This window comes from Brienomyrus brachyistius, chromosome 7 (assembly GCF_023856365.1).
Source record: "Brienomyrus brachyistius isolate T26 chromosome 7, BBRACH_0.4, whole genome shotgun sequence".
Lineage (NCBI taxonomy): Eukaryota > Metazoa > Chordata > Actinopteri > Osteoglossiformes > Mormyridae > Brienomyrus > Brienomyrus brachyistius.
The window spans coordinates 10,406,261-10,431,247 of NC_064539.1; the positions used below are offsets into that span (position 1 = coordinate 10,406,261).

The 24,987-nt window shown below is 39.7% G+C and overlaps 1 protein-coding gene across 4 annotated transcripts; it reads left to right on the forward strand.

Annotated features, from left to right (window-relative positions):
- Positions 1-482: 482 nt before the first annotated feature.
- Positions 483-24,981, forward strand: c7h18orf25 (chromosome 7 C18orf25 homolog). Of its 4 annotated transcripts, none has more exons than XM_049019205.1 (5): positions 484-675; positions 6,989-7,873; positions 18,819-18,998; positions 19,696-19,822; positions 21,807-24,981. In XM_049019205.1, exons 2-5 carry the CDS (start codon positions 7,099-7,101, stop codon positions 21,994-21,996), a joined length of 1,272 nt encoding a protein of 423 aa, XP_048875162.1. In that variant the 5' UTR covers positions 484-675; positions 6,989-7,098; the 3' UTR covers positions 21,997-24,981. The 4 variants fall into 4 exon arrangements, with proteins under 4 accessions (XP_048875163.1, XP_048875162.1, XP_048875161.1 ...); XM_049019204.1 differs by having other exon boundaries at positions 7,011-7,873; XM_049019207.1 differs by lacking the exon at positions 18,819-18,998 and having other exon boundaries at positions 485-675; positions 7,011-7,873.
- The last annotated feature ends 6 nt before the right edge of the window (positions 24,982-24,987 follow it).

Consider the following 24,987-nt stretch of genomic DNA (forward strand, 5'->3'; position numbering starts at 1 on the left):
ACACCTTTTAATTTCCATATTTGATTTTATCTTTTTGTTTATTCACTGTTGTGTAATGGTAGGGGAAATTGCAGAATAAGTGCGTAATTAACCAAGAAAGATTTTTCCTCCGAATATTTATACACACAGGAATAATCTAATATGCACGTCAGTCACTTAAATTCGGAATATAGAAAACAATATCAAAATCTGGATATGGGCAAATCTTGTCAACTGCTCCCTTAAAGTGGGAGTTTATATTGCCTTTGCTTGTTCATGCAAGTTTGCTTTTTCAAAGTGAAATGGAAATCTGCACCCAGTTTTCATTTGGGGTAAAAACGTACGGAATCATGTGATGTGATGTCTGAGTTGCGGGATTTTTGAGGACCATTCCTTGAAGGGTTTAAATGCCTATTCCTTTCCTCGTCGAGAGAGGGCGCTACCCCATTTTCCCTTTAGTCGACCATGGGCACTTTCCCCGGAAATTACGCATGTATATGACGTGAACAACGGCCGGTGGTGACATTTTAAAATAAAGTAGAACAAGGTGCTAGGAGGTACTTAAGCAAGAGGTTTAACTTAATGTTGTTTGTTGATATTAAGCGTTTATTTCGAACAATGTAAAAAGCTATAAAAATTGACAGCATAAGATGTTAAAGACGCCGGACACGTAAAGACGAACACTTCAATTATCAGGTAAGTTTTTAGTATACGATATTGAAATGTGGGTATTGCTAGTTAGCTAGCATACAGTCCTTTAGCCGTGCAGCTAGCTGTGCCCTTCCATTTTGTCGTTGCGATTATCTGCCGTCTAACTTCGCAATGCAGCCGAAGCAAACGTGAAGAAGGGTTTTTGATATGAAAGAGGTCGGTGGCCCTGTTTCATAACTCCAGACTAGTGCGCATTGAAGTTAGTAGCTGCAGTTTCAACGGAAACTAGAAGCGGCACGAAACTTAAATGTTGACACCAAAATAAGGTGTGAATGAGAGCATTTTAATGTAGCTGACAAGCGTATGAGCCGTGGTATATCCATGTCCGAATTCATGCGGTAATAAAATGAAGCTGCTTGTATATTTGCATCCGTGGTTTTTTTCTCTAGTTACCGAGTGAGATTGGGGGGGGGGGGGTTGCCCTGGGATTGACGATGGCTGCAGGTATATTCAGTGTTGTAGTGTTGCAAATCGTCGGACTTTACTGGCGCGAGCAACTATAAACAACTTCTCGGGACTTTGAAGGCGCACTGCGCGGCTGAACGGTGGGCCTAGTGATCCGCAGCCGGCTTACGCGCAGCATCCCAGAGATAAATGTTTTATTTAATCCATAAACGCTTGAATTCCCTCTGTCCGAAGTTGTCCCATAAAAAGCATAGTCACACGCTGGCCCCCACGGGAGGTCTGGGTTTTTGAAACGGCTCTCAAACGCTATGTGGCAGATGCGGCCTCCCGGGGCACGTAGGCTCCGTCGTCCCGGTCATTGGCTATTCTGGCGTAATTGCTGGCGGTCTGCTTGGGCGCGGCAAAAAATAGCAACCGATGTTGCGGTTGCTGTTGCAGTGCGTCATTTTTACCCCTGCCGACTTGCAGCCAGCTCGACTTAAGGCTACGCGGCCGCCGTTCGCTCCCTTTGGAGGCCCGGGTATTCGCGGCATCCATAGTCGGGAATGTTATAACGTAGCGCCAGAGAAATTGTATTTTCGTCTGGGACGCGGTCCATTTAGGAGCATCCAAACGAAGGGCCAGAAAAAAATCTGTTATATATTTCGGGGGGAAGGCGAGACATAACACCCCTCACAACCTGCACCAAACTATCGTTTAAAGTAATCGTTATTGCTTATACTACGAACGAAGCTCATTCAGTAACTTAATAAATATTTTCTAGATTGCTTTTAATGAGAGATTGCGGAGTGTTTCCTGTTCGCTTACAGCCATTTTAGTTGGCAGTAACACAGCTGCAATTAAAGGTATCTGAATGTGGTGTATTTACAGATTTTTTTCCACAGAGTGTATAAACTGCTGTAGAGTATAGGAATTCCGCTTTTTTTTTTTTTTTTTTTAAAGCCTCATGCTTCTGTTACTTAGATTTTAGGGAAGTTTGGTGGATACATCAAATAGCGGAATAATTTAATTTTAAAACTTATTTTCCATAAATGATTCAGTATTTGGTCAATTTTTGGTGTTCCTTAGCTTATAGTCCTAGGAAACTAGAAACCTCGAAGTGGAGGATCTTTTTTAGGTAATGTTTTTATAGTGATCTGCATGGAATTCTGAATTAAAATGGCCTTCTGTCACATGGCCTGCCGAAACGGGGAGTGCTCAAAAAAACTGATTTACTGCTAGTTGTATGTTCCCTGTTTCTTGATTCTTAATTTGAAAATTCAGAAACCAAACCTGCAAATATAAAACTAGCAATATTGATACTGCTACTACAGTGAGTAGCATCAGTAATTGGTATTTGTTTGCTTGAGGTTGGTAGAACCCAGTTGTTGAATTGCTTTTATAGTAACAATGTTGCTGTTAGTAAGTCTAAATTCATTCAATAAATAGGTAATTGCTTCTTTCATCACTTAGCAGGTCTGGGGTTAATGTGTGGAATTTAGAAATAGCTTTTTGTCCACAAAGGATGATTCTGATCACAGCCTACTTGTGAGCAATGCAGACTAAGGGCGCTTTTCCACCGCACAAAGTACAGTACTTTCACTTTTCCATTGACTTCCGGTCGAGTACCAGTACCGAACGTGCTAAACCAGCTGTGGTACTTCTTTTGGTACTTCGGAACTTTGGGGTAGGACTGGCAAACGTATTTGCTGTCGATTGGTTATGCAAATAGCCTGCCACTGAAATACAAAATTCAACCGGCATCTTTTGAAACACACAACGAACAGCAAGAAACAAAATAAAAAGCAGTAGAAACAAAAATATAAAAAAGAATAAAATGGAATGATGGACAAATGAGGAAACACAGGCTTTAATCGCCATATGGTCAGATGAACAGATCCAGCAGGATTTAGATGACACGACTCGAAATAAAAAAGTATTTGCTGTAATAGCATGCCGCTTGGAAGAATGGGGCACACGCGAAACACTGAACAACGCCGCTTGAAAATAAAAAAACTCAAGCAGGACTACAGAAAAGTGAAGGGTCATAATAACATGTTTGAATTCAGCGAAAGAAATATTGCGCCGCTCTTTGTGATGATGTCAGTCATGGGCGGTCACTGATGATGTCATTTGGCGCCAGGGGAAAACCGACACAAAAGTACCATACTTTTGGTACTTTTTTGAAGTACCGAAAGTACGGTACGTGGTGCGGTGGAAAAGCGCCCTTAATGTTTAGCCTCTTGAACTTAAGAAACACATGGTTTTCTCCACCTTTGGCATTCTTGTGAAGGGTTGCCATGCTTTGATATTTAAACATTATACATTTATAATGAGGCTTAAGAAACTTGATTTAGCTGTTAAATTTTTACTTAATCCCCAATTGTGTATATATATATAAATAATAGGTAATTTGGGACATTTAAAAATCCATTTTCGTACTGTGGCAAATGTTTGGGCATTTTTTGATTGCTTCCTTAATGCCTTTATCCAAAGTGAATTGTATTTTGCCCATTTATTGGACGTATTCAGTTTTAAAATCTGCCGTGCTGCCTACTGTGCCTCTATTTGGTGCATAAATAAATGTGTAGGTTTTGCTCATGGCTAAAGCAGACTGTTATTTCTGCAAACAATGAGATGCCATGAGCACCTGTTTCAGGAAGGTTATCTGTACCAAAAGGATACACAGTGATGTGAGGGTGATTAGGCCTAGTCAAGGACCTGAAGAAACTGTTATCTGTATCGAGGGCCGTGACCTTACAAAGAAACCTGTGTGAATATATATATATATATATATAGTGAGTCATTTTCTCCCTGTCATTTTTGTAATGGCAGACTATTGTCTCTTGACTGTTCTGGTTTACTGTTAATCATTTCTATAAAAGCCTTTGAAATCTTGTTTGCTACTTTCCCACATTATCTTAAAAATAGTTTAGAACTTGTTCTTTGTTACAGGTTATTTCTTGTCCAGTAACTTATTTTGGATATTTGCATCTGTCTGAAATTTTTGGAGACAGAAGTTGGTACAAAACCTCTCCTATTTCAGTACACGAATGACCTTTGGTAATAAGTCCCACCCTTGTCTTGAGTTGGTTCTTCTGTGGTCTCCATTTGTCTGTTGCTAAATGTTATAATATGAAAGTAGTGTCTTGGGTTGACCTTGTTTATGCCCTCCATAGCTTCTATACTGGAATTGTTCCCCTCAAGTCACCTTGCTCATGAAAATTAGGAAATCCAGTAATCCTTTAGATTCAGTGAATTTTTGGGGTCATTTCCTTTTGATATTGCTAACGTTTCACATCTTGTTATCCCTTGCATGAAATGGATCCTTTGCCTTTTGGCAGACTATATTGGGAATGCTTAGATGATTGGCAGCTATGTCTGCAGTGACATGACCCATTCTCCAAGTAACAACTGTGTCAGAACTGCTTTGTTTATTGATGCAGGTCCCCAGCTTGAAGTGGGTCATTCCATGTCAAGTCTTCACACTTTCGGACCTCATCGTTACAGATTTTAATGAGACTTGGCATGCTGGTCTGGATCAACATTGAGGGAGATTTAAGCAAACAAAGTTTACTTTTTTTGGGGGGGGGGGTGTATGGCTTTGACTGGCTATATTTAATGTAAGCTGCACAGAAGTGGTCCTTGTTTTAAAGTTATTGTTCAGCTCTATAGATTGAACAAACATGCCATCTCCATTTGAATAATTACTGTGTAATAACTGATTAAAATATAAAAAATTCAATAACAGAACAGATCTGTTGTTTACTAAAGCTAGATCATAATGTCATGAGCATGTCCAGAAAATTTGGTCTTCAGCTTTTAACCCTCTAGTGTCGGTGGCATCGTCGCCGATGCTGCGCATCTTTCTCGTGTAATTCAGTTTATAACTCGCTGAAATCGTATTGTACAAATATGAAAAGACGCTAACTAAATCCGTAATCTGTCTTTTCAAAACGGCAATTGTCGGAAGTATTAAACATTTTTTAATTAGATTAAATCGGCAAAAAACGTAAGTCATGTCACCTTTCTTTATTTTACCTGCATCGGGGGTGTGTACTGCTGCCCTCACCTGAAGATCGGTATTTGCATTCTAAATAGCCGCATTTCCACGTATTCAAATCGCATTCGCATAGTAATTTGATGAACAACACAGCCAGATACATCCCCATCAGCACCATAAAAGGGGGGGTGACGTGGCCAGGTGTGAATAGCTCATGCACACACATGAAAGTTGCTGCATATTCAATGAAAGAATATCAGAAATAGTGACATGAGTTCGGTTTTTCTTATTTATCCAACTGAATGTTGCTACTTCATGTAGCCAAGACTTTGGTGATCAGATATCTGGGATAAAAACAAACTGCCACCATTGCTTACTATGGACTTTTATAGTGTTTCTGCAAGTGTTCCAAACTGCATTTTGTCTATACTTTGATGTCAAATTACAAACTTCACATAAATCTGACATATTTACAAAGTACACTAAGATTAAGATGAGTTTAATGCTAAATAAAATATATAAGAAATAATTTATTTGCCATGAATTAAGTTTGATATTGAATGAAATGTGCAACCATGCCCCAGTCAGTGAAAGTGTGTTCCCTACCCCTAGACCCCAGAGGGTTAAGATGTTGCTAAGGTATCTTGACTTAAAGGAAGCGTCACATGGTTTCATATTACTATTGGGCCTTTTTAATGGCAGCCAAACTGGCATGAAATAGCATAACAAGCACAGGTGTACTAGCCATGTGGTCCTTTTCAATAGTATGGCAAGTGCAGGTGTCTACAGTGATATTAATGAAGCTTCCATTAAATTTCATTGTAGCATATTTGTAAACTTAATGTTATGACTTACACTTGTTATACTACAGTAAAATCCTATTATAGTGAACTCGCTTATAATGGAATATCATCTATGACGGACGAGGTCCGCTGGTCCCGGCCCCGCGCCTTTATGAACATGCAGACAAAGCATCAGATATAGCGGATTTGCATATAACGGAATTTCGCTTATAACGGAAACAATTTGGTCCCGAGGGCCGCTTTTAGCTGTGATTTTGTTCGGCTATAACGGACATGGAGGCTCTGCCTACAAGGCGTGTGGCGTGCCAGTGATATCCAGTGCAGAAACGTAGTTGGGATTATTAATAGTCACGCATCTGGTCAGGTAAAGTTGGATTACTACATGTAGAATATAATCTATACCACAAGTGTGTCTGTTAGGGTGTGGCATGAGTAAACGGTGTCCTGTAGTTGTGCATACAGCAACTCTGGATATAACGGACTGTTTTGCCAGGTCCCTTGAAGTCCGTTATAACAAGATTTTATTGTATTTCATATCAGTTTGGCTGCTATTAAAAAGGCCCATTAGCGGTATGAAGCCACGTGATGCTACCTTTAAGTCAAGATATCTCCGCAACACGTTTAAAATCCAAAGACCAAATTTTCTGGAGATGTTCATGACATTATGATTTAGCTTTAGTAAATTGATGAATTTTGCAATATAGTTTTCTTGAATTTTTTATATTTTAATCCGTTATTGCATACATTCAAATGGGGATGGCATATTATTTGTTCAATCTATAGAGCTGGACAATAGCTTTAAAACAATATAAGGACCATTTCTGTACAGCTTATATTAAGGTAAATATAGCCAGTCAAATTCATAGCCCCCTCCCCCCCCCCCCCAAAAAAAAACCAAGTTAAAACCTTGTTTGCTTAAATCTCCCTCAATACTGATCCCAAACATGACTAGTTTCATGAGTTACTCATGTGACCAAATCAGCATGCCAAGTTTCCTTGAAGTCCGCGACGATGAGGTCCGAAAGTGTGATGGTCTGACATGGAATGACCGAAGTGTTTCCACAAGAAGGGCATCTTATCAGAGGATTTGTCATGTATACTCTGTCAGTGGTACCTCTTCTGTGTTGCAGGCGTATTCCTGTTGGTAACCCCGGCTGCCGCACCCCACCGCCCTGTGCTCTGAGACCAGAGACAGACGGGGGTGTCCAATTGACTGACATGAAGATGGCCGACACCGAAAAGCCTGAAGAGTTGGTGGACTCCAAGCCGCAGACGGAGGAAGCGGCTACAGGTGCAGCTGCTGTGGTGACGGGAGAGGATGAGCCCCTTAAGACGGAGACCACCTCCCTGTCTGAGAAGGAAGGCGACAGCCCCCTACAGGTCGAGCCAGGCCTGCTCTCCATGCCCTGTCTGCTGAAGGAGCTGCGGAGAGACTCGCCGGAGTCGCAGCAGGCCTCCACGGAGAGCGAGAAGCCTCCGTCTTCAGGCCATGCCTATGAGAGTGACTCCTCCAACCCCTGCATGCTCTCTCCTTCCTCCAGTGGACACCTGGCTGACTCTGACACCCTGTCATCTGGGGATGAGGGCAGTGCAGTGCAAGCAGAAGTTAGTGGCGCCACCGAGGCTGGCGATCTCGGCCAAGGGGCCAGTAATCAGGTAGTGGCGGTTGGGGGTAGGAAGTCTCGGCGTCTGCGCTCTGAAAGCGAAATGTCTTCGGCAATGGCTGCCAAGAAGAATCGCTGCCAACCCAGTGGTGGCGACAAGCAGCCCAACGGCCGGCTGGCCAAGGTCAAAGGGCATCGGAGCCAGAAGCACAAGGAGCGCATGCGGCTCCTGAGGCAGAAGCGGGAGGCAGCCGCCAGGAAAAAGTACAACCTGCTGCAGGACAGCAGTACAAGTGACAGCGATCTGACGTGCGAGTCCAGCACCAGTTCCTCAGATGATGAAGATGTGGTGTCAGGGAGCAGCAAGACAATCACCACGGATATACCAGGTACCTCACCCGTCGATCCAGTAAAGACGGTCCCTTCAGTTTTGTCACTGCTGAGTTGTGTGCATGTGTTTGGTCAGTCATGGCCCCATTCTTGTGACGATATCTTTTAAGTATTAAGTCTGACAACATGAAATGGGAAAGGTAAGGATTTTAAGAAAATTGCATTGTGTTGCAAAGTCATCCTAAGCTGACATGGATTTTTTTGTGGTGTTGCCTTTTACTCCATCAGGAAAACATTAGTGTAGATGCTGCGATCAGTAAAATAGGTGTCTGTTCCTCAAGTGTCTTTCGACTTGTACTGTGCTGTATGTCTCCTCTACAGTTTTGAGAAATTAAATGACTGTTTCTGCTTTTTGATTGATTTGCAGTTATTCAGCCTCTTAAATTGATTTGTAAAGGTGTTTAAGATGTTTCAGTGTGGCACTGTGCAGTAACAGCTTTAGGAATTTGGGGTTGAAATCCTGTGATTTTGCTTTGTGCTTGGCGTGTTTGCATGTTCTTACTACTTTTACGTGAGTTTTCATAGTGTTCTGGTCCAGTCTTTCAAAGAGACAATGTTCAGGTAAAGTTGTGGGCGTGTGTGTGTGTGCGTGCATATTTTTGAGTGTTGGACCAGAAAGGGTCCAGGGTGTACCCCACTTTATAGCCTGTGGTTTCCATTATAATTGGCCATTTGCTGACTCATTGGGAGGATTTATGCAAAGTGAGTTTGAGTCACATTTGTATCCTGTATGTTGTATCAGATATTACTGTGTCACCTTGTCCCTGTGAACGCCAAGCTTCCTTGTACTGATGGTATTTTGCCAGTGTTTTCTGAAATTCATGGCTGCTTTCGGTGTAAATGACCACTGCCCAACCCATTTGACTTCTGTAAACAATTACTTTCTGGTTAAATATCCTGCTGTAATTTCCTAAATGTTCACTTGTGTAGGGGTAAGGTTGCTTTGGAAAAGGATTATTTTTATTAACATCACTGGCAAATGGGAAAATGCAAGGGTTCTCTATCCCATAAAGTTAATGAAGTGTTTGTCTGGTCTTGAAAATTGACTCTATAAATGGAGTTTACTAAATTAAAAACAAGGAGCAGCTTTTGATTTGTATTTCTTTGCTTAAGGAGCAGGTGAAAGTTGAGGTAGCACTGGCTGATTATGGTTTGTGAGGTCCAGTGCAGGAGGGGGGTAATTTGCAGTATGTTGTATACCGTCTAGTGATAACATTCCTGTTTTGACTGTAGAACGTTTCTTTCTCTCCCTCTCTTCCAAATGAGGATTCTGTCATAAGTCGTCGTCCAAATCCAGCTTTGATTTTTAACACCTTTGATTTTTAACTCCTTTCTAATTGGTGTAATCAAAACTTAAGGGCATTGTGATTAATTTCTCATGAAAGAGGTTGATTTAATAAGCAATATAGTTTACATGTTGTACTCAAACCTTTTCTGGGGTCTTTTACTTAGTATTTTGGTCATCTTTCATGCTCTGTAATCTCATTCGAAAATGAAGTTTTAACACCATCAGTACTGCATACACATTGCAGCTTTGATTCAGGTTGCATCCCTGGTTTTGAAAGCTGGATAGTTTTAACCATGGAATTTGTTTATTTTATTTTATTTTATTTTTTTTTGTAAATTCCTGAAACGTTTTACAAAGGAGCTGTCCATAGAGACGCATGGTTGAAAATGTTGTGGTTGGTCACTGGTGTGTTTTACTTGCATCTTGGAAATGTATTGGTTTAGTACTGATTTCTGTTTATATAATTATTGCTGATTTGATTGAGTTCTGAGTTTGCAAAGGAGTATTGGTTTTTATTGAATGAACAAATTTTGAGCATGGTTAGCTTAGCGATTTAGCCAGTTTCATGCAGTTTCCCTTAATTTTGTATACAGTGATACAGTTTAGAATGTACAGTTTTTGACGACACGTGCAGTCACACATGAAACAAGTGTTTTTTGTACTGCTTTTTTGTACTGCTTTTTTGCATGTTTATTATCATGCAAAAACACTGGTTTATTTAGGTGGGGTTGGCTACAACCAAACTTTAACGTGTTTTACCAACAAAATGCTGAAATAATTCTCGAATGGCCTCAATGTCTTTAAAGCTGGCTTCCGTCGTGCCGAAGGAGTGAGCGGTCATATTCAGGGCCTGCTGGACAGCGGCGCGACCTGGGACCGGAACAGCATTGGCAACGTCTTGGAGGAGGCCATGACGCGCTTTGCCGCCATGCAGCGGCAGACAGAGGAGCGCTTCCGCTTATGGATGGAGAAACTCACGCGGCTCGACTCGGACGAAGATTCGTCCAAGAACTCTGGAGATGCTAGAGAGTCAAAACTGCCCTCAGGGTGCCAAAGGGCACCTCGTCCGTCCCCGCCCAGCTCATTCCTGCCCTCATCAGAGTCAGCCGAGACTCTGGCCGCATATATGATGGCCCGGCAGAATGCAAGCGCGAACCCCTCACCTCTTAACAACAACCCGTCGGGGCTGGTTTCCCAAAATGGAAACCCACCTGGTCAAGACCCTGATCTTTTGAACATTTAAGCATGATCTTGGGGACACAAGACAATATGCATCCATTGTCTGGAAATCAGTACTAGCTACCGTCACAGAAAATGCCAAGCTTTGCCACTTGTGAAAAGGTTCTTTACAGAATAATAGGGTTGTTGGGGATTTATCATTATTGTTATTAATCTTTTTTAAATTTAAATTTTATTCCACATCCTATGTCGTAAATTAGTCACCATTATGGAATTGCATTACATTTTGTCATAAAGTCTCCTTAGTATATTGTCTCCATGCTATATTGCAAACAATTGGAAGTGAGAACTAATTAACTTTCAAATTGCTGCCTTTTCATATAAATGGTTACGTCCCCTGTGGCATATATTAGGCTGTCTTTGTACAATAATTTGGTCAATCAGCAGTTAATCCTAATAGGTCGAAATGAGCTTTCTCTGTACCAAAAAACATTGCTTTTCATGTGTAAATTGTTACAGTATAAAAATGGCTGAAATGCACTAAGTTCATTGGCCCAGCCTAACCACTGCATGTGTTTTGGGGCACCTGGTCACCAAATCACTGTGAGAACCTGCATTTGAGGGAAGTGTGACTGAAGCCTTACCTGTTCTCTCATTTTATATGCTTGATTTGGTTACTCTGTACATTTGTGGTTCAGCTTCTGCAGCATTGATGCAGTCTGTATACTTTAGTTTTGTACAGTGTCACTTTTGGAACTTGTAGGTACAAATACAGAAGGTATTCTAGTGGAAACTTTAGTTGTTGTTTGGAAGGAATAAAGACAATGTTCCCTAAACTATAGTTTCACTTTGTTAAAATTGTCATATTGATAAGCAACGATGAGGGAATGGATTCCTATGGCTGGGCACTGTAGGTAGAAAGCCACTTTCTCAACTTTTGCTGATAGATCTTCATGCATACATGCAACCGTCACATTTTCAACTCAGATTTACATAGGTCTAGAATTGTTTTTAAGTAATTCTTGTTTGTGGTCAATTTAAAACATCCAGTAGTTCAGGCTTTGTAAACTTCAAACTGTGCAGTCCTGTTTAACAGCAGTTGGCAATATACCTGCCCTGTGATGTGGTAGAATTACAGTTTGAAAGTGTTTCACTATAGCAAAGCACACAAGATGGCAAACCTTTTATTTTGGCCTGTACCAAATTAGGTACTTCGTTGAAAACCAAAAACGTAAACTGTGCACGTTCTGTGAAGCCTATACCTTACTTGGGAAGTTCTAGCCTTAAAACCCGAAACTCCAGCTGAATAGCCAGTATAGAATTACCTACCGACTGAATAATGGCCCTTTCCTTTTGTCCTGGGCTCAGTTCATATTGCTTATTTTGGTCACCAGTCATGCACGTACAGTGTGCACATTGACAGGTGTACTTATCAGTCTCCCCCACCAAAGAAGCTGAAGTCTTTGTTTTTTTTTTTTTTTGCCCCCTCATTACCAACATTTTTTTGATCTCAAGTGAAGCAGAAGGAAAGTAGTCTACTATTGAAAACCTTATTTGTATCCCCGGATTGACTGACTGACAGACACGCGCACACACAAACCTGCAGTTGTGCGCTCCTGCTGAATTTTTTTTTTTTATTATTATTATTTTTTATTTTTTTTTAAAGAGATTATGTTCTAGAAAAGTGCATTTTTGGTAAGATGTTAATTTAGACAATTTTAAGATCTTTGTTTCAATTAGATATACTATGTAGTTGAGGCCCCTAAGTGCCAATACTTTGCGTTGCCATAGTTTTTAATATACAGTTGGTTTCAACGAAGGTCAGCTGTCCTAATGCTTTAACAAGTTTTACCTTCATGAAACTACAAAAAACTTGTGAAAAATGTCAAGAATGGAACGTTAATACTTGATAAATATGATTTATGCATTTGGTAATGTTTCTGGGCATTTCCATTGGGAAGTGGTTTATTACCCTTTATCATTCTGGTTTGGGGGGGGGGGAGATGGGTATTGAGTGCCACTGTTGGTGTTATGGTTGACATGTTTGGTTTGTCAACTTGATTTGTGTTTTGCATACTGCATGGACATGTATTGTGGCCCGAGGCATTGTTTCACCCTCGGCAGATGTTGCATGAGATGCACATTTTTTTTTTCTTTTTTTTTCCTTTTTGCTTATATCCAGACATGCAAAACTGCATTTAAAAAGGTTGAAGGTGCATTAAGTGCCTTTGTATATTTTTTTTTTGTTTGCCCTTTTAACATTATTTTTACTATGCTTTTGAATCTGTAGATAATTTTGTAACTTGTCAGCGCATTTAATCTTGATTTAGAATTCAATAAAAGACTGTGATGCTCAAATTGGGGATAATGTATTTGTGTACTACCCTTCGGTATGGAGGGGACACTGCCAGGATTCGTTGATTCTGTTGCCCTCATTCAAAAGTGCTTCCCTGGTGTTGCATCAATGCACTTTCAGATTGAGCTTTAAATAGCTATAAATTTACATGTGCCGATTTGAGGACTTTTTTTTATGGCTTGCACACAGGCTGTCCCCACTTTAGCAGAGGATTGATTTAAAAAGAAATAATGTTTCTGTACATTTTCTTTAAATTTAAATTTGACTCCTTTGCTTATGTTACCTTCTTGTGTGTTGTTGCAAGGAGTTTTTTTTTCTCATTTTATTCATGATCAGATGGCAGTTTGCTTTTCTATGACATGCAATTATGTTCTGCATGTTTTCATATTATAGTGTTTCGTGGCTTTTTATTAGTCTGCCCTAAATGATAAAATTTCACCAACAGTTTAATTACTAACTCGGTTAACGCAATTTTTTGTTGTGGATCTTAACACATATTTGGGAAAGTTCTCCAGAATTAAGTTTAGCATTTAGTTGCAAGTAAGGTGATGACATCCTGACATTGGCTAGAATTACAAGAAAGGTGTTTTTTTTTTGATAAAACTTTGACCGTTAATTTGTCTTATGGTAATGCAGTTTTGATTTATTGCCGAGATGCATCCAGGGGTCTGCTTGTGGTTTTTCTGCTGTGAATATCTGATTTATGCTTTTTCTAAGGGAAGTAACACTTTCAGGTTGATACGGTACTTAAATATTTAGTGCTTAGCAGTAAATGAGGGGCTGTTACTGAGACTGTACATCTCTGCCTGTAACTGAATAATAAAACTTGTAATTGTCAATTTAAGGAGAAAGCATTTAGAGTGAATGTGACTTTTGGCAGCAGTTTAACTGCTTTTTTTACGGTACAACCAATTGGAAGATGATGAGCTACATTGTAGAAACTTGATGCATGCCCCATACTGGGGTAGATACCATGTAGTACTAGGCTATAAATATGAATATTATCAATGATTGTGTTCAACATTTATAAATGTTTGTGTAAAAGTGTGTGTATTTATGGTAGGGCTGCTGTGATTAGTTGATGTAGTCAATGACATCAACACTGAAAGTACGTCAACAGTAATATTCTAAATATTGTTTCCATTTAGTTTCACTGTAATTATGGGAGTAGTTCAAATTATCACTAAACAAAAAGGTAGTTTTATACTCTGCAAAGTTGTGATGGCATTCCACAGTGGCACAAGCTATGCATGAGCACCTGAAGAGCACATGCGCAGTGCTATTCTGGATGATGGACCTCCAGAAAAGGCAAAACCACTGTGTTGTCGATTTTAATTTAATAAACGTGATTAAGTACGGAGAGCTTTTTAATAGTTTGTATCCTTGTAGCTGTTAAATATACTCATGATCAAAGTGATAAAGTTGTCTCCTTGCTACCTTAGAATCTCCATTGAATTAGTGTTTAAGAAAACGTGTAGCTAGAATCTGGGCTTATTCTACGTTGATTGACGGTACCTGTGTGTGCTAGTGCACGTTTGGCTTGTTGGGGTTGGTGTTATTGTAAACTAAAACTAACAACAAATTAAAGAAAATAACTCTAGTACTGAAATAAAAATGGAAACTATATTTACAAAAAAAATGTCGAGCTGTAATCAGCAAAAAGTACTGCCACTCCTCCACTGTCTTTTTCCCTTGTTTATTCACGATATCTCCTCTTTTAAAAGATGATGTGCTTGCTAAGCTCTCCCTTTCTTCACCGCCACTTCAGTGCTTATTGCTTCCATGATTTAATAAAAAGCTAAGCATGCAGCACTCATCTAACTGAATTTAATAAACACAAAGTGATGCCAAATTTATACAGATTACTAACATTTGGGCTTCACAATATGCATATCATTCATATTTTATGCTGCGTACTATTAATCTCCTTATTGAATTGAGGGTGAAAATAATGACCATATAGTGTCAATCTGGCACCTATTGTCTAAAGCCGTGAAATGATGATTTTATTTTAACAAGAAACTGTTTAACTTAAATGATAAATTTGATTTTCAGGAGGAAAATGAATCGTTAAATCGGTAAAATTGTCTATAGGTTAATCCATAGTAAAATACTTGGTAGTGGCAGCCCTAATAAGGTGATTGATTTTTTTAATGAAAACTTTTGGTGTAAGTTTTGAATGTTGGTTGATGTTAAAGGGGGCATATCTGTTAAATGCAGTTTGCTTGCACTCCAACAACTACATTCTTCAAGCAAAAATTCATAATATTTTCTCTGTCTGCTGACACTTCAAGAAACATGGCGTAGATCTGTAGTAGATTCTGTCAAATTTTGCTACCTGTATTTAGAAAATAACATTTAATGTCACGTACGTGTTTAAGTATTTATGTAATGTCGTTTCACAGTGCTGCTACAGTTGAGCATACCTTTTGAGTGTTAATTATGGCTTCTCATTGAGCCAAATGCCAAAGTTTCCCATAGCTGACCATTTTCTATGATGACTCAGGGTGGTAAACAGTCATTGATGGGCATCTCCGAGTTAGAGATCAGAGAACACTTGTGGTATGATGGATGAAAGCTTTGCATTTAAGCTGAATTAAGTTTAAATTATGTGATTACATTGCTGTCCCATTTAAATCATACTTTTATTTTTGTCCAAAACATTTACATTTCAGAAGTGGTGCATTTCAAGTCCTGTCTGTAGATGTATTAGAAAATGTCCCAGAAAATTAATCTGACCCCTTTCCACGTCATCATTTTCAAGTTATAGCTCATTTTAGTTGCGTCTACTTCAAAGGATTTTTCTTTTTTTTTTTTTTTTTTTTACGATGACATTTCTGTATTGTCAGTAAAATATTTTAGTTGAAAGTGTAACAATAGTCATTTGTAAGTTTAAATATCAATATTAGATGTAAATCGTTGGCTCCAAGCTGCTGAAATGTACAGAAAAAAAATTGAACACATTTAAGGAAGCACTACCTGATTCACCTATAGTGCCACTAACATTCAATGATGACAAAAGTTGACATATCGGGCAGCAATATCTGGATCAACATTGACATATTGGACCGATACCATTTTTTATTCAATTCTTTCCTTTTTTAACACCAGTTTTTAACCAATATGTCATGCATCTCCAAGGCTAGCATTACTTGTCATACTTGGCTAGCTAATTAGCTATGTCACAGCTTCGACCCTTGCTGCTGTTGTTTGCTAAAAGAGCAACTTTTTTTCACACTCCATGCACCGTAGCATGAGGATTATGTTAACCTTTAGAAGAGAGCATTCTGCGCTACAAAATGGGCCAGTTTCCCAGTACTATCAAGTGTAATGATTATCAGGGAGCGGTTCATTTATGAATATTAATAAGCCTTCCCTTGTCATCCTATGTTTTGGAGATTTGCACTCCTGGCTACTGCTTTGTCCATCTATTTGCAGCATGTGAACAGAATAACATGATTTGGAAGTAGGCGTATCTTTATTACCAGGAAAAATCAGTTCTAGCTTTACAGATCGATGCATTGAACCTTAACTTTTGTGACATTGTGATGAATTATTTTGCCATCTTGTTGTGGAAACTAAATACTAACTTTTACATGTTAATTTCTTTTTCCTCGATGTGCATGAAAGGTTGTAAATCTGCAGTGAATCAAGTTGTTAGACCAGTGCCGAAGAATCCTAAACGATGACTTTTTAAATCTTATTTTGATAGCCTCAGGTGATGCTGTTTCTGGCTCAATTAACATCTGTGTTAAATTACTACTATTAAGGAACTTCTGAAGATAGTAGGGCAATAACTCAGAAAGACCCAAAGCGAAAGATGACCAAGATTAGAGAGAAACTGATCAAATATTCTTGGCGCGGCATCTCTAAGTAAGTTACTGTCACGCATCTGGTCGGTCTGTATCAGGTCGTTTGTATCAGCAAAGATCCTTGTCCCTCTTTTCAAAAGGGTCACAAATGTACAAAAGTATTTTAGATCATCTTGAGGTGGTGTCCCTAGATTTCTCATTTAGAGTAGTGTAGTAGAATATTGTTACTTTATTGATCCTCATGGAGAAACTGTCTTCACATAAATAGTCTTGCTGAGACACAGCACTGCATGAGACACAAGTAACAGATGTGTTAAACGCTGGTGCTTTCCCCTGGTGAAGCCGGTTAAGGGCCTTACTCAGGCCCCGGGATTCAAACCAATGACCTTCCGGTCACTGGTACAAGTCCTAAGCCAAACACCGCCCCAGTACAGTAGGAATCACTATCCAACCAAATGATGTCAAGCCATTAGTATTTCTGAAACATATCATCAATTCTTGGTTACCTGGTCTGTTAAAAATGAAGTTTGGAAAGCAGTGAATTCTTCTTTGTATACATCTGACAGGTGACCATTATATTGGAATCAGATTTACTCAGACTTAAAGGTATGGACATGCAATGTGAATCTGAATGTTATGTGTAGGCACTGTTTGACTTATTAAACATTATATTAAACAGCATAACATATTAAAATGAATCCAGGTTCCGGTGTTTCAAAACACTGCAGATGACCCATTTTTGACATACTGTTGATGCAGTTGGCCTTTTGCCTCTCAGAAGTATCTTTATATGGTCATTGTGGAAGGTTACACTTTTTCTAAGATGTAAATTTCATCTACCCCAAATGGGACAAACTGGTTGCACACTTTTCATGATTTTAGCAGTTTTTAACAGCACATGAATGCATGTTATTACTGCTTGATACCCTAGTTGTGAGTTACTGTGAATTTCATTTTAGCCTATGTTTCGGCCCGTTCTTTTGTAAGACACGTCTGCAGTGGATGATTACTGTGTCTGAACATAATTGCACCGTGTGCCAAGAAGTGTGTCTGTGTGTGTATGTGTGTACGTGTGAGAGGACATATCAGGTTAACATAATGATTTGAAACACAGTGCTTCTTTACCTTGTAAGGCCACAGTAGGAAGTGTTTCAGTGTCCTGCTTGCAGAGCTTACTTTTGCTACTGATGAAGAGTTGCAGTAATGTCCAAATACAGATGTGACTCTGGGTAGGTGGTTAACATATTAATTTGCATGGGTCTTATGCATGTGTATTGTACAGTTATTCCTGCATTATATGCAGTAATTTTGCACCAATGCCATTTTAAACCCCAATTTTATAGAGTGAGAAAATTATTCATTATGTGAAATATGTATGTGTGTAAATGCGATGTCTCGTACATTTCACTCGGCTCGACGCATTTATTTAAAGCATGGAAATGAAGATGCCCCCCCCCCCCCCCCCCCCCCCAACCCGGAGTGTCTGAAACCGTCATCATGGCATTACCTTTCCAGCATTTCAAGCATGGGATTTTGTAATTAAAATACGCCACATCTCTAACTTCTGGTTGTCTGTGAGGGTTTTCCTCCTCTCCTGAACAATGGGCGCTGCTTGTCGTATTGCCTGCATCCTGCATCGTGTCTGTTTTGTGACTTGGGTGAGGTGTTCTGGTTTAATTCTGCACTGACCTGCAAAGAAAAGTCAGTCTATTTTTCAGAATTTTGAATCGGAGCATGATATGCTTTTGAGACCCGTTCAACTGTTTCTTCTTATTCAGAATGTTTATGTTGAACACCCCCCCCTCCCAAAAAAAAAAAAAGTTTTTTAATTATGTGTAGCCTAAACTACATACGAGCATGTTTGACCTGTGTATTGACGATTGTGGCATGGTTAAATTAAGAACTTATTTTGTACAGATGTCTAGCTCCCAAAAACTAAATTATTGAAAATCCCTTATGTTTACATTTTGCTTTTTTAAAATATTAAGATAACATGACCTGCTTTAGTGTTTTTCAGTCCGCGTCATGCGTTAATTGTCCTTATTGCAATAAGGCCAATATGTGTTAGGATTCCCATGTGTTTGTGACAAAGCTTTTGATAGGTTGGTGGCTCTTCTTTTCAGTGGTGCTTGGTATAAGCTTCTGAGTGCTTTGATTTTTGGACGAAAATTCCTGAGATGGGGTGGGCTGTTGCTTTTTTCAGAATCACAGGTGACTTTAGCTGCAGAAATTCAGGGTATTCCGAGACATGAATAATCCAGGGCCAGGTGACACTAAGTAACGTTTAGTGTTTTCTGTGTTTTCTACAGATGGGCCTCCAGTTATTGCACATTATGATATTTCAGACACTAATTCTGACCCGGAGGCGTTAAATGTGGACAATCTGCTTGCAGCCGCTGTAGCTAAAGAGCTAAATACATTCAAAACCCAGGATATGAAAGCAATTTCTTTGGCAGAAAGAGGGCATCTTGGTTCAAGCTCCGAAACAGGTTAGTTAATGTGGCCTATTGAATCTTTCCATTCCGTCCTGTGAAATTGCAAGCCTTCAGAGCAGTGGGTGGTTCCCCATCTCATGCTGAAGGCTTCTTGAATGGTGCATTGAGAAGATACTGTGGCAGTACACAGTTCAGGATTTCTCCATAGGTTTTGGGAAAGCAGTGTTATCCAATATTGTGATCTTAGATGTCAGTGTTTAAAAAAATAATAGAAGTGGTTTAAACTGCGTTTCTGACTTTGTGATTTTTGACGTGGTTTAGCAGTAAATGTATATTTATATACAATTTTTTTATATAAGGTGGTTTTTTTTATTTGTGAAACTGCCACCCATGTTCACTGTGCAATGCAATTAGATAAGTTACCAAGACATACTTTACTGGAAGTCTGCTTATTTCTCGTTGTACATGTTAATGTATAATGCATTTTTTGGTCATCCATGATATATGTTTAGTTAGTCTGTTAATCAGTGTTGGAGAATAAATTGTTGTACGTACGTGCTGTTTTTGTACTATTATTTGTATTACACCTGAAAATGGTACTTCTGGTTAAATTTAACACTTGAGCCAAGATGAGGGGGAATGTTCCCTCTTTGTCCAGAAGGGTTGGGTCCAGCTTTCCTGCCTCAGAATAAACACAAGATGTGAACACAGTCCATCAGTCTCAGTCAACTTGTTGAACTTGTTGTTTCAGGTCAAAAAGAGGCAACATTTGCACATGGGGATGCCTCCGCTCGTGGCCCCCACCAGGTCAAGGAGAAGATAGACGTCCCTTCCTCCGACAGCGAGGTGGAAATTGTTGGTGTGCAGGAGAACGCAAGGTTTGTATCCCATCTTCACAAACACTCCTGCAGCAAGCAAACACAGCTCCGTTAACCTTTCACATTTGTTGAGCATGCTGGCAGAATTCTTTAAGATGTTTTAAAAACAAACTGGTCCTAGAAAGGAGTGTTAAGTCTGAGGAAGTCATGACCGAGCTCCCATAGACACCTGCTCATCATCCGTGTACTTTGACTGCTGATCATGGTGTCTCCATGTTTTATAAGAACCCTGTATTTTTGATGAATTCCTCAGAAATATGCATCTGTCTGTCTCCATCCATCCATCCATCCATCCATGCTTTCATATGTAAAAATTTACCAAATATTAGACATCAAATTCTTCTGGAAAATGTGCTTTGTACTCTTGTAAATGTAATTGTGCCAGCCTCTTAATGTTTCACCTTTGCTGTATATGTTTATTATTTGTTTGTTTATTGGGGGCGGCATGGTGGTGCAGTGGTTAGCACTGTTGCCTCACACCTCTGGGACCCAGGTTCGAGTCTCCGTCTGGGTTACATGTGTGCATGTTCTCCCCATGTCGTTGTGGGGTTTCCTCCGGGTACTCCGGTTTCCCCCCACAGTCCAAAAACATGCTGAGGCTAATTGGAGTTGCTAAATTGCCCGTAGGTGTGCATGTGTGAGTGGATGGGGTGTGAGTGTGCCCTGCGATGGGCTGGCCCCCCATCCTGGGTTGTTCCTTGCCTCGTACCCATTGCTTCCGGGATAGGCTCCGGACCCCCCGCGACCCAGTAGGATAAGCGGTTTGGAAAATGGATGGATGGATGTTTATTACACACCTTCTCTACTGGGTGAGGTTCTCAGCACTCTCCTGGTCTGGCTGGTTGTCTTCACCATGCTCTCCAGATGTGTGGCTAAGTGATCAACTCAGCTTTTTTGTATCCTTGGCATGCATCTTACTGCTGAGCATCCAATCCATAAGGGTGCTAATGCACCAGCTGTCCTGGGACATCCTCTTGGACCCAGATCCTTCGCCGCTGCTAAAGACTGCCTCTTGTGCTCCAAAGGCAACTTGTAATACATCAGATTCATACATATCGGCTTTACAGTCTTATCAGGGCACACTCTACCTCTATTGGATTACAGCATTTCTTTTGTAAAGATGTAATTCTGGCCAGATTTGTATTTATAAAACTTTATACTGTTGAATGAAAACAGGCATTCAGTGATGTCAAGAATATGAGTTCATAGAAAAGCGAGTTTGTTAATTTGTTTTATTTTTTCTTGCATATGATTCTGATTAATTTGTTCTTAGATTTGAATCTGAGTACAGTAGCCCCCCCTTATCCGCGGGTGATATCGAAGACGTGCTGCGGATAGCCGAAATCATAGTTAATTGCAAATCGTCTGTGGACCCAATATCTAGTTTGTGTTTCATGTGCTTATATATGGCAATTGATAAAATATCCAGAATAAAACATTACCAACATTAAATACAGTAATAATAAAGTACATTATACAGTACTATACTGTACTGCGCTCTCTCAAGTGAACGGGATTCTGATGTTTTAGCCTAATCCTCAAGAGATGATATTGCAATCAAAAAATACATCATGTATCACTGGATGATGGAGCAATGAAAATCATGCTTTTTATACTTTTCAAAGGATGAAGGAACAAAGAAAAAAAACATATTTTACAAGGTGAAACATTATACTTGAGCATAATTTGTAATGATAAAATTGTTTAAAAACATCTTGGCCTATTGTGGGTACTCACTGACTTACAGCCTGTATTCATGGATGGATTGAAAATCATGAACGGTCTCAAATTTTTCAACTCTTTTTTTTTTTTTTATTATTATTATTATTATTTTCCAGACCATAGTACGTCCCGGATACAGGGGCCACACTGTAGTTTTTTTCTGGTGTTGTGTGTGGTTTTCTCTGCTTGTTTCAAGGGTTTAAAAATCAAGCCCCATCTTGCATGAGCATGCTGCTTAGGTGTGTTCTCTGGTTGCGTTCAGGTGTGTTCACCCCAGAGGAGGTGTGATCCAGAGCGTGTCGTCATGGAAACACGGCCCCGTCTCACAGTGCAACAGCACAAGGCAGCCTCCTCTGTGGACCGCAGTCTCTATCCAGCCCAACTGGGTGCCCCCACCTGAAGTAGTGGACCTCACTCTGGACGAGGATGCCAGATGCAAATACCTACTGTGAGCAACCAAAGCACTGATGAGCCCCCCCCATCTTCCTCCCCCCACCTCCCTGAAGTGCGCTGAAGAAATCCTTCCCTCTCAGGAGGCCCGTCTGGGTGTTACTGATAACTTGTAACTTGTTAGAACTTCCTTTTCTGAGTGCTGTCTACTTTGAACCTACTGTAAAATCTGATGTACAAGTCTGCTTTCTATGGAGTTTTTTTTTTTTTTTTGAATTTTCTCAAAGGGCAGAGTGACCTAGTATAGACATGACTTATGCACAGGATTATATGGTAATTATAGCAATATTTTATTTTATTTTTTTACTATCGTGACCCAGAGGTATCTTTTTAAGTAGGTGCACTGTTTAAGCTAGCTATCATAAGAATTGAAAATAAAACAAATTAAGCTGCTGCATTTAAAAAAAAAAATCACAAGGCTTTGTGAGAAGTAGCAGTTCCGGAGCTGTAAGAACTTCCCATCTGAGATAACAATACGGCTGGATGATTTTCGGAAAAATGCTACACTACGGGATGGCAACTGAAACTCAGGCGGCAGCCGTGTGATTTGGGCGGTAATCCAGTTGGCTGTCGCGCAACATGGAATAAAATGCATTTGAGGGAGGGCGCTACAGCTGTTTAGGGCTCAGTGTGATGGCATTGCCCGTGTTCAGCTGTGAGAGTGTCCATTTCAGGCAGGTGGGATTGGCACGGCCTGCAGGAAAGATGTGTTTTTACCATGTGCTGTTGTTTTTCTTTGCAATACGGATGCTGGCTCCACATGTAATATGCTGTGATGCACCTGCTTGTTACAGCTGCATTTCATCGCTGTTTTTCAAAGAATGTAATTTTATAAAATGGGACAAAATCATCTAATCATTCACTGATGTTAATGTACTGTAGGCATACATTTCAAATTTGTTTCTCCAGTGGACATGCATCCAAATCTACAAATACTCAGATTCAGTTAATCTAATTTAGTGTTGGTAGCAGTTACATTACATACAGTTAAATTGATTTAGGAAAGAAACATTATGAAGTTTGATGTGGTTTGAAAATATTTTGGAAATTCATTGTGAGCTAAATTTCATGGTTTCGTGATACAGCTGTGTGAGAGAGCTTCTTGCATAAGAGTAGCTAATAAATTACTGTTGTAAATCTCTGAAAATATTTGAAAACATCTGCAAATCGACTAGCAAATACAGCTCAGTCTTGGAAAACCACTGAGTTGATTTTTTTCTTTCCCCAGACATTGAAACGTTTAGTAAATTCAAATCTCCCATTGCTTTGTAATTAATAATTGAGGAGGAGAAAAGCACTGTGATATGTGTTTTCGGTGACAAGCAACATTTTCCTCCCCCGCCCAGTAATTCCGCAGTACTGTCATACACACATTCTGTGCATGGAATCAGTGTGTGTTGTCATAGAAACAGGCATTGCATTGAGCCCATTCTACTCAAACTATGCTCTGTCCCAATATCTCGGTAACATTGCAGTGGTTGCTTTTAGCCAAGTGAATGTACAGACACGCTTCGTCTTTTTACCAGCTCAGCGCAAGTTTGACGGACGTGAACTAGATTGCCTCTTAACACCAGCATGAGCAGTGCGCCTTACCTCGACTTCCCCGACAGCCCTTTACGTACATGAGGGTATGCTGTACCTTCCGCATTCAGCGTTTGATTGCGGAGCGTTGCCAGCCGATCACCTCACAATGTGCACTATTCATTTTGAGAATCTATGTCCCCAGTCACCCTAGATAGCATCGTTTTTGCTCTCTATACAAATCCTGTTTTAGTAATAGATGTGTGTTACCTAAATATCAGGAAATCAGACCGGGGTGTGTGAGATGAACTTAAGGATGCAGAGTGATATGCTTGTCAGTGTGTTAAACAGGAGTCTTTGCTTTAGGTAGTATTGGCTTAAAGAAGCTGGAGAATTTTTAAAACATTCATTTTGAGCTTGGAAGCATCTTGTAATTTTGTTTCTGCTACAGATGGCATTAAACAGACTTGAATTGAGAATGCGCAAGAAAGGGTTTCTTATGAAATGTCAGAAGTCTGTTCAGTATATACATAAAGGGAATCGGTAAGTCCCCTGTTTTGGATCTACCAGCACAGGATCCAACTCTCCCTTGGCACATTTGAAATCCAGGGCTTCTCACCAAACTATGGCTCTAGGTCATTTTAACAGGGAGGGGGATTCAAATTTTAGTCAAATGGGATAGGATTCACACCACACGGCTAATTTTGCATCCCTCTGCCTTGGTTTGAATTAAATTCTCTGAAACATACAGCTGAAGCAGCATCTTTGACCGAAAGGAATGGATGTTGTTTTTAAATTTGTTAAGGATGTATGTGCGTGAGAGATTCTCAGATGAAGATGCTGTAAAAGCCCACACAATTTTATTGTTAGTGTTAACCACTGGATTCCGCTAGCACTTCTGTTTTGTCGCTGGCCTGTATACTGGTCTACACACCCAGCTATAGGGAACCAAAATTGAATTTGCAATACACTTCCTGTTGCGCACTTGTTCATCTGCAGAGATCAGAGTGTGACTTTCTAACTTTTGTGACCTTGATGTTTTCAGGATATGGTGTGTGGAATATTTGTTTAACCAAAAAAAAGAGAGAGAGATCCATCCAGCACCGCAATTTCTATGGGCAGGGAGAACAAAAGTGCAACAATCCTAATTTTAACATCTTATTTTTTGGTGGTTAATTATTGTACAGTAGTTTACAGTACTTGGTAATCAAAGCTCAAGCATGATGCACATACATAATAAGCATTTAAATGGAAGTTATTTTCTTGCTTGCATTTAAACATTGTCCCTAATAGCTCACCCACCGTGTATTTCATTGTTTTAATTTTAACTTCCAGTATTTTAAGTTAACAAATGAGTGTGTTACTTTTCTTGCTTGTGCAAGTCCCTGACTTCCTTGAAATTTTAATTCTGTAGTATAAAATGAAACTATTTTAAAACAAAATAAATAATGTATTTAAACACTGCATATGTG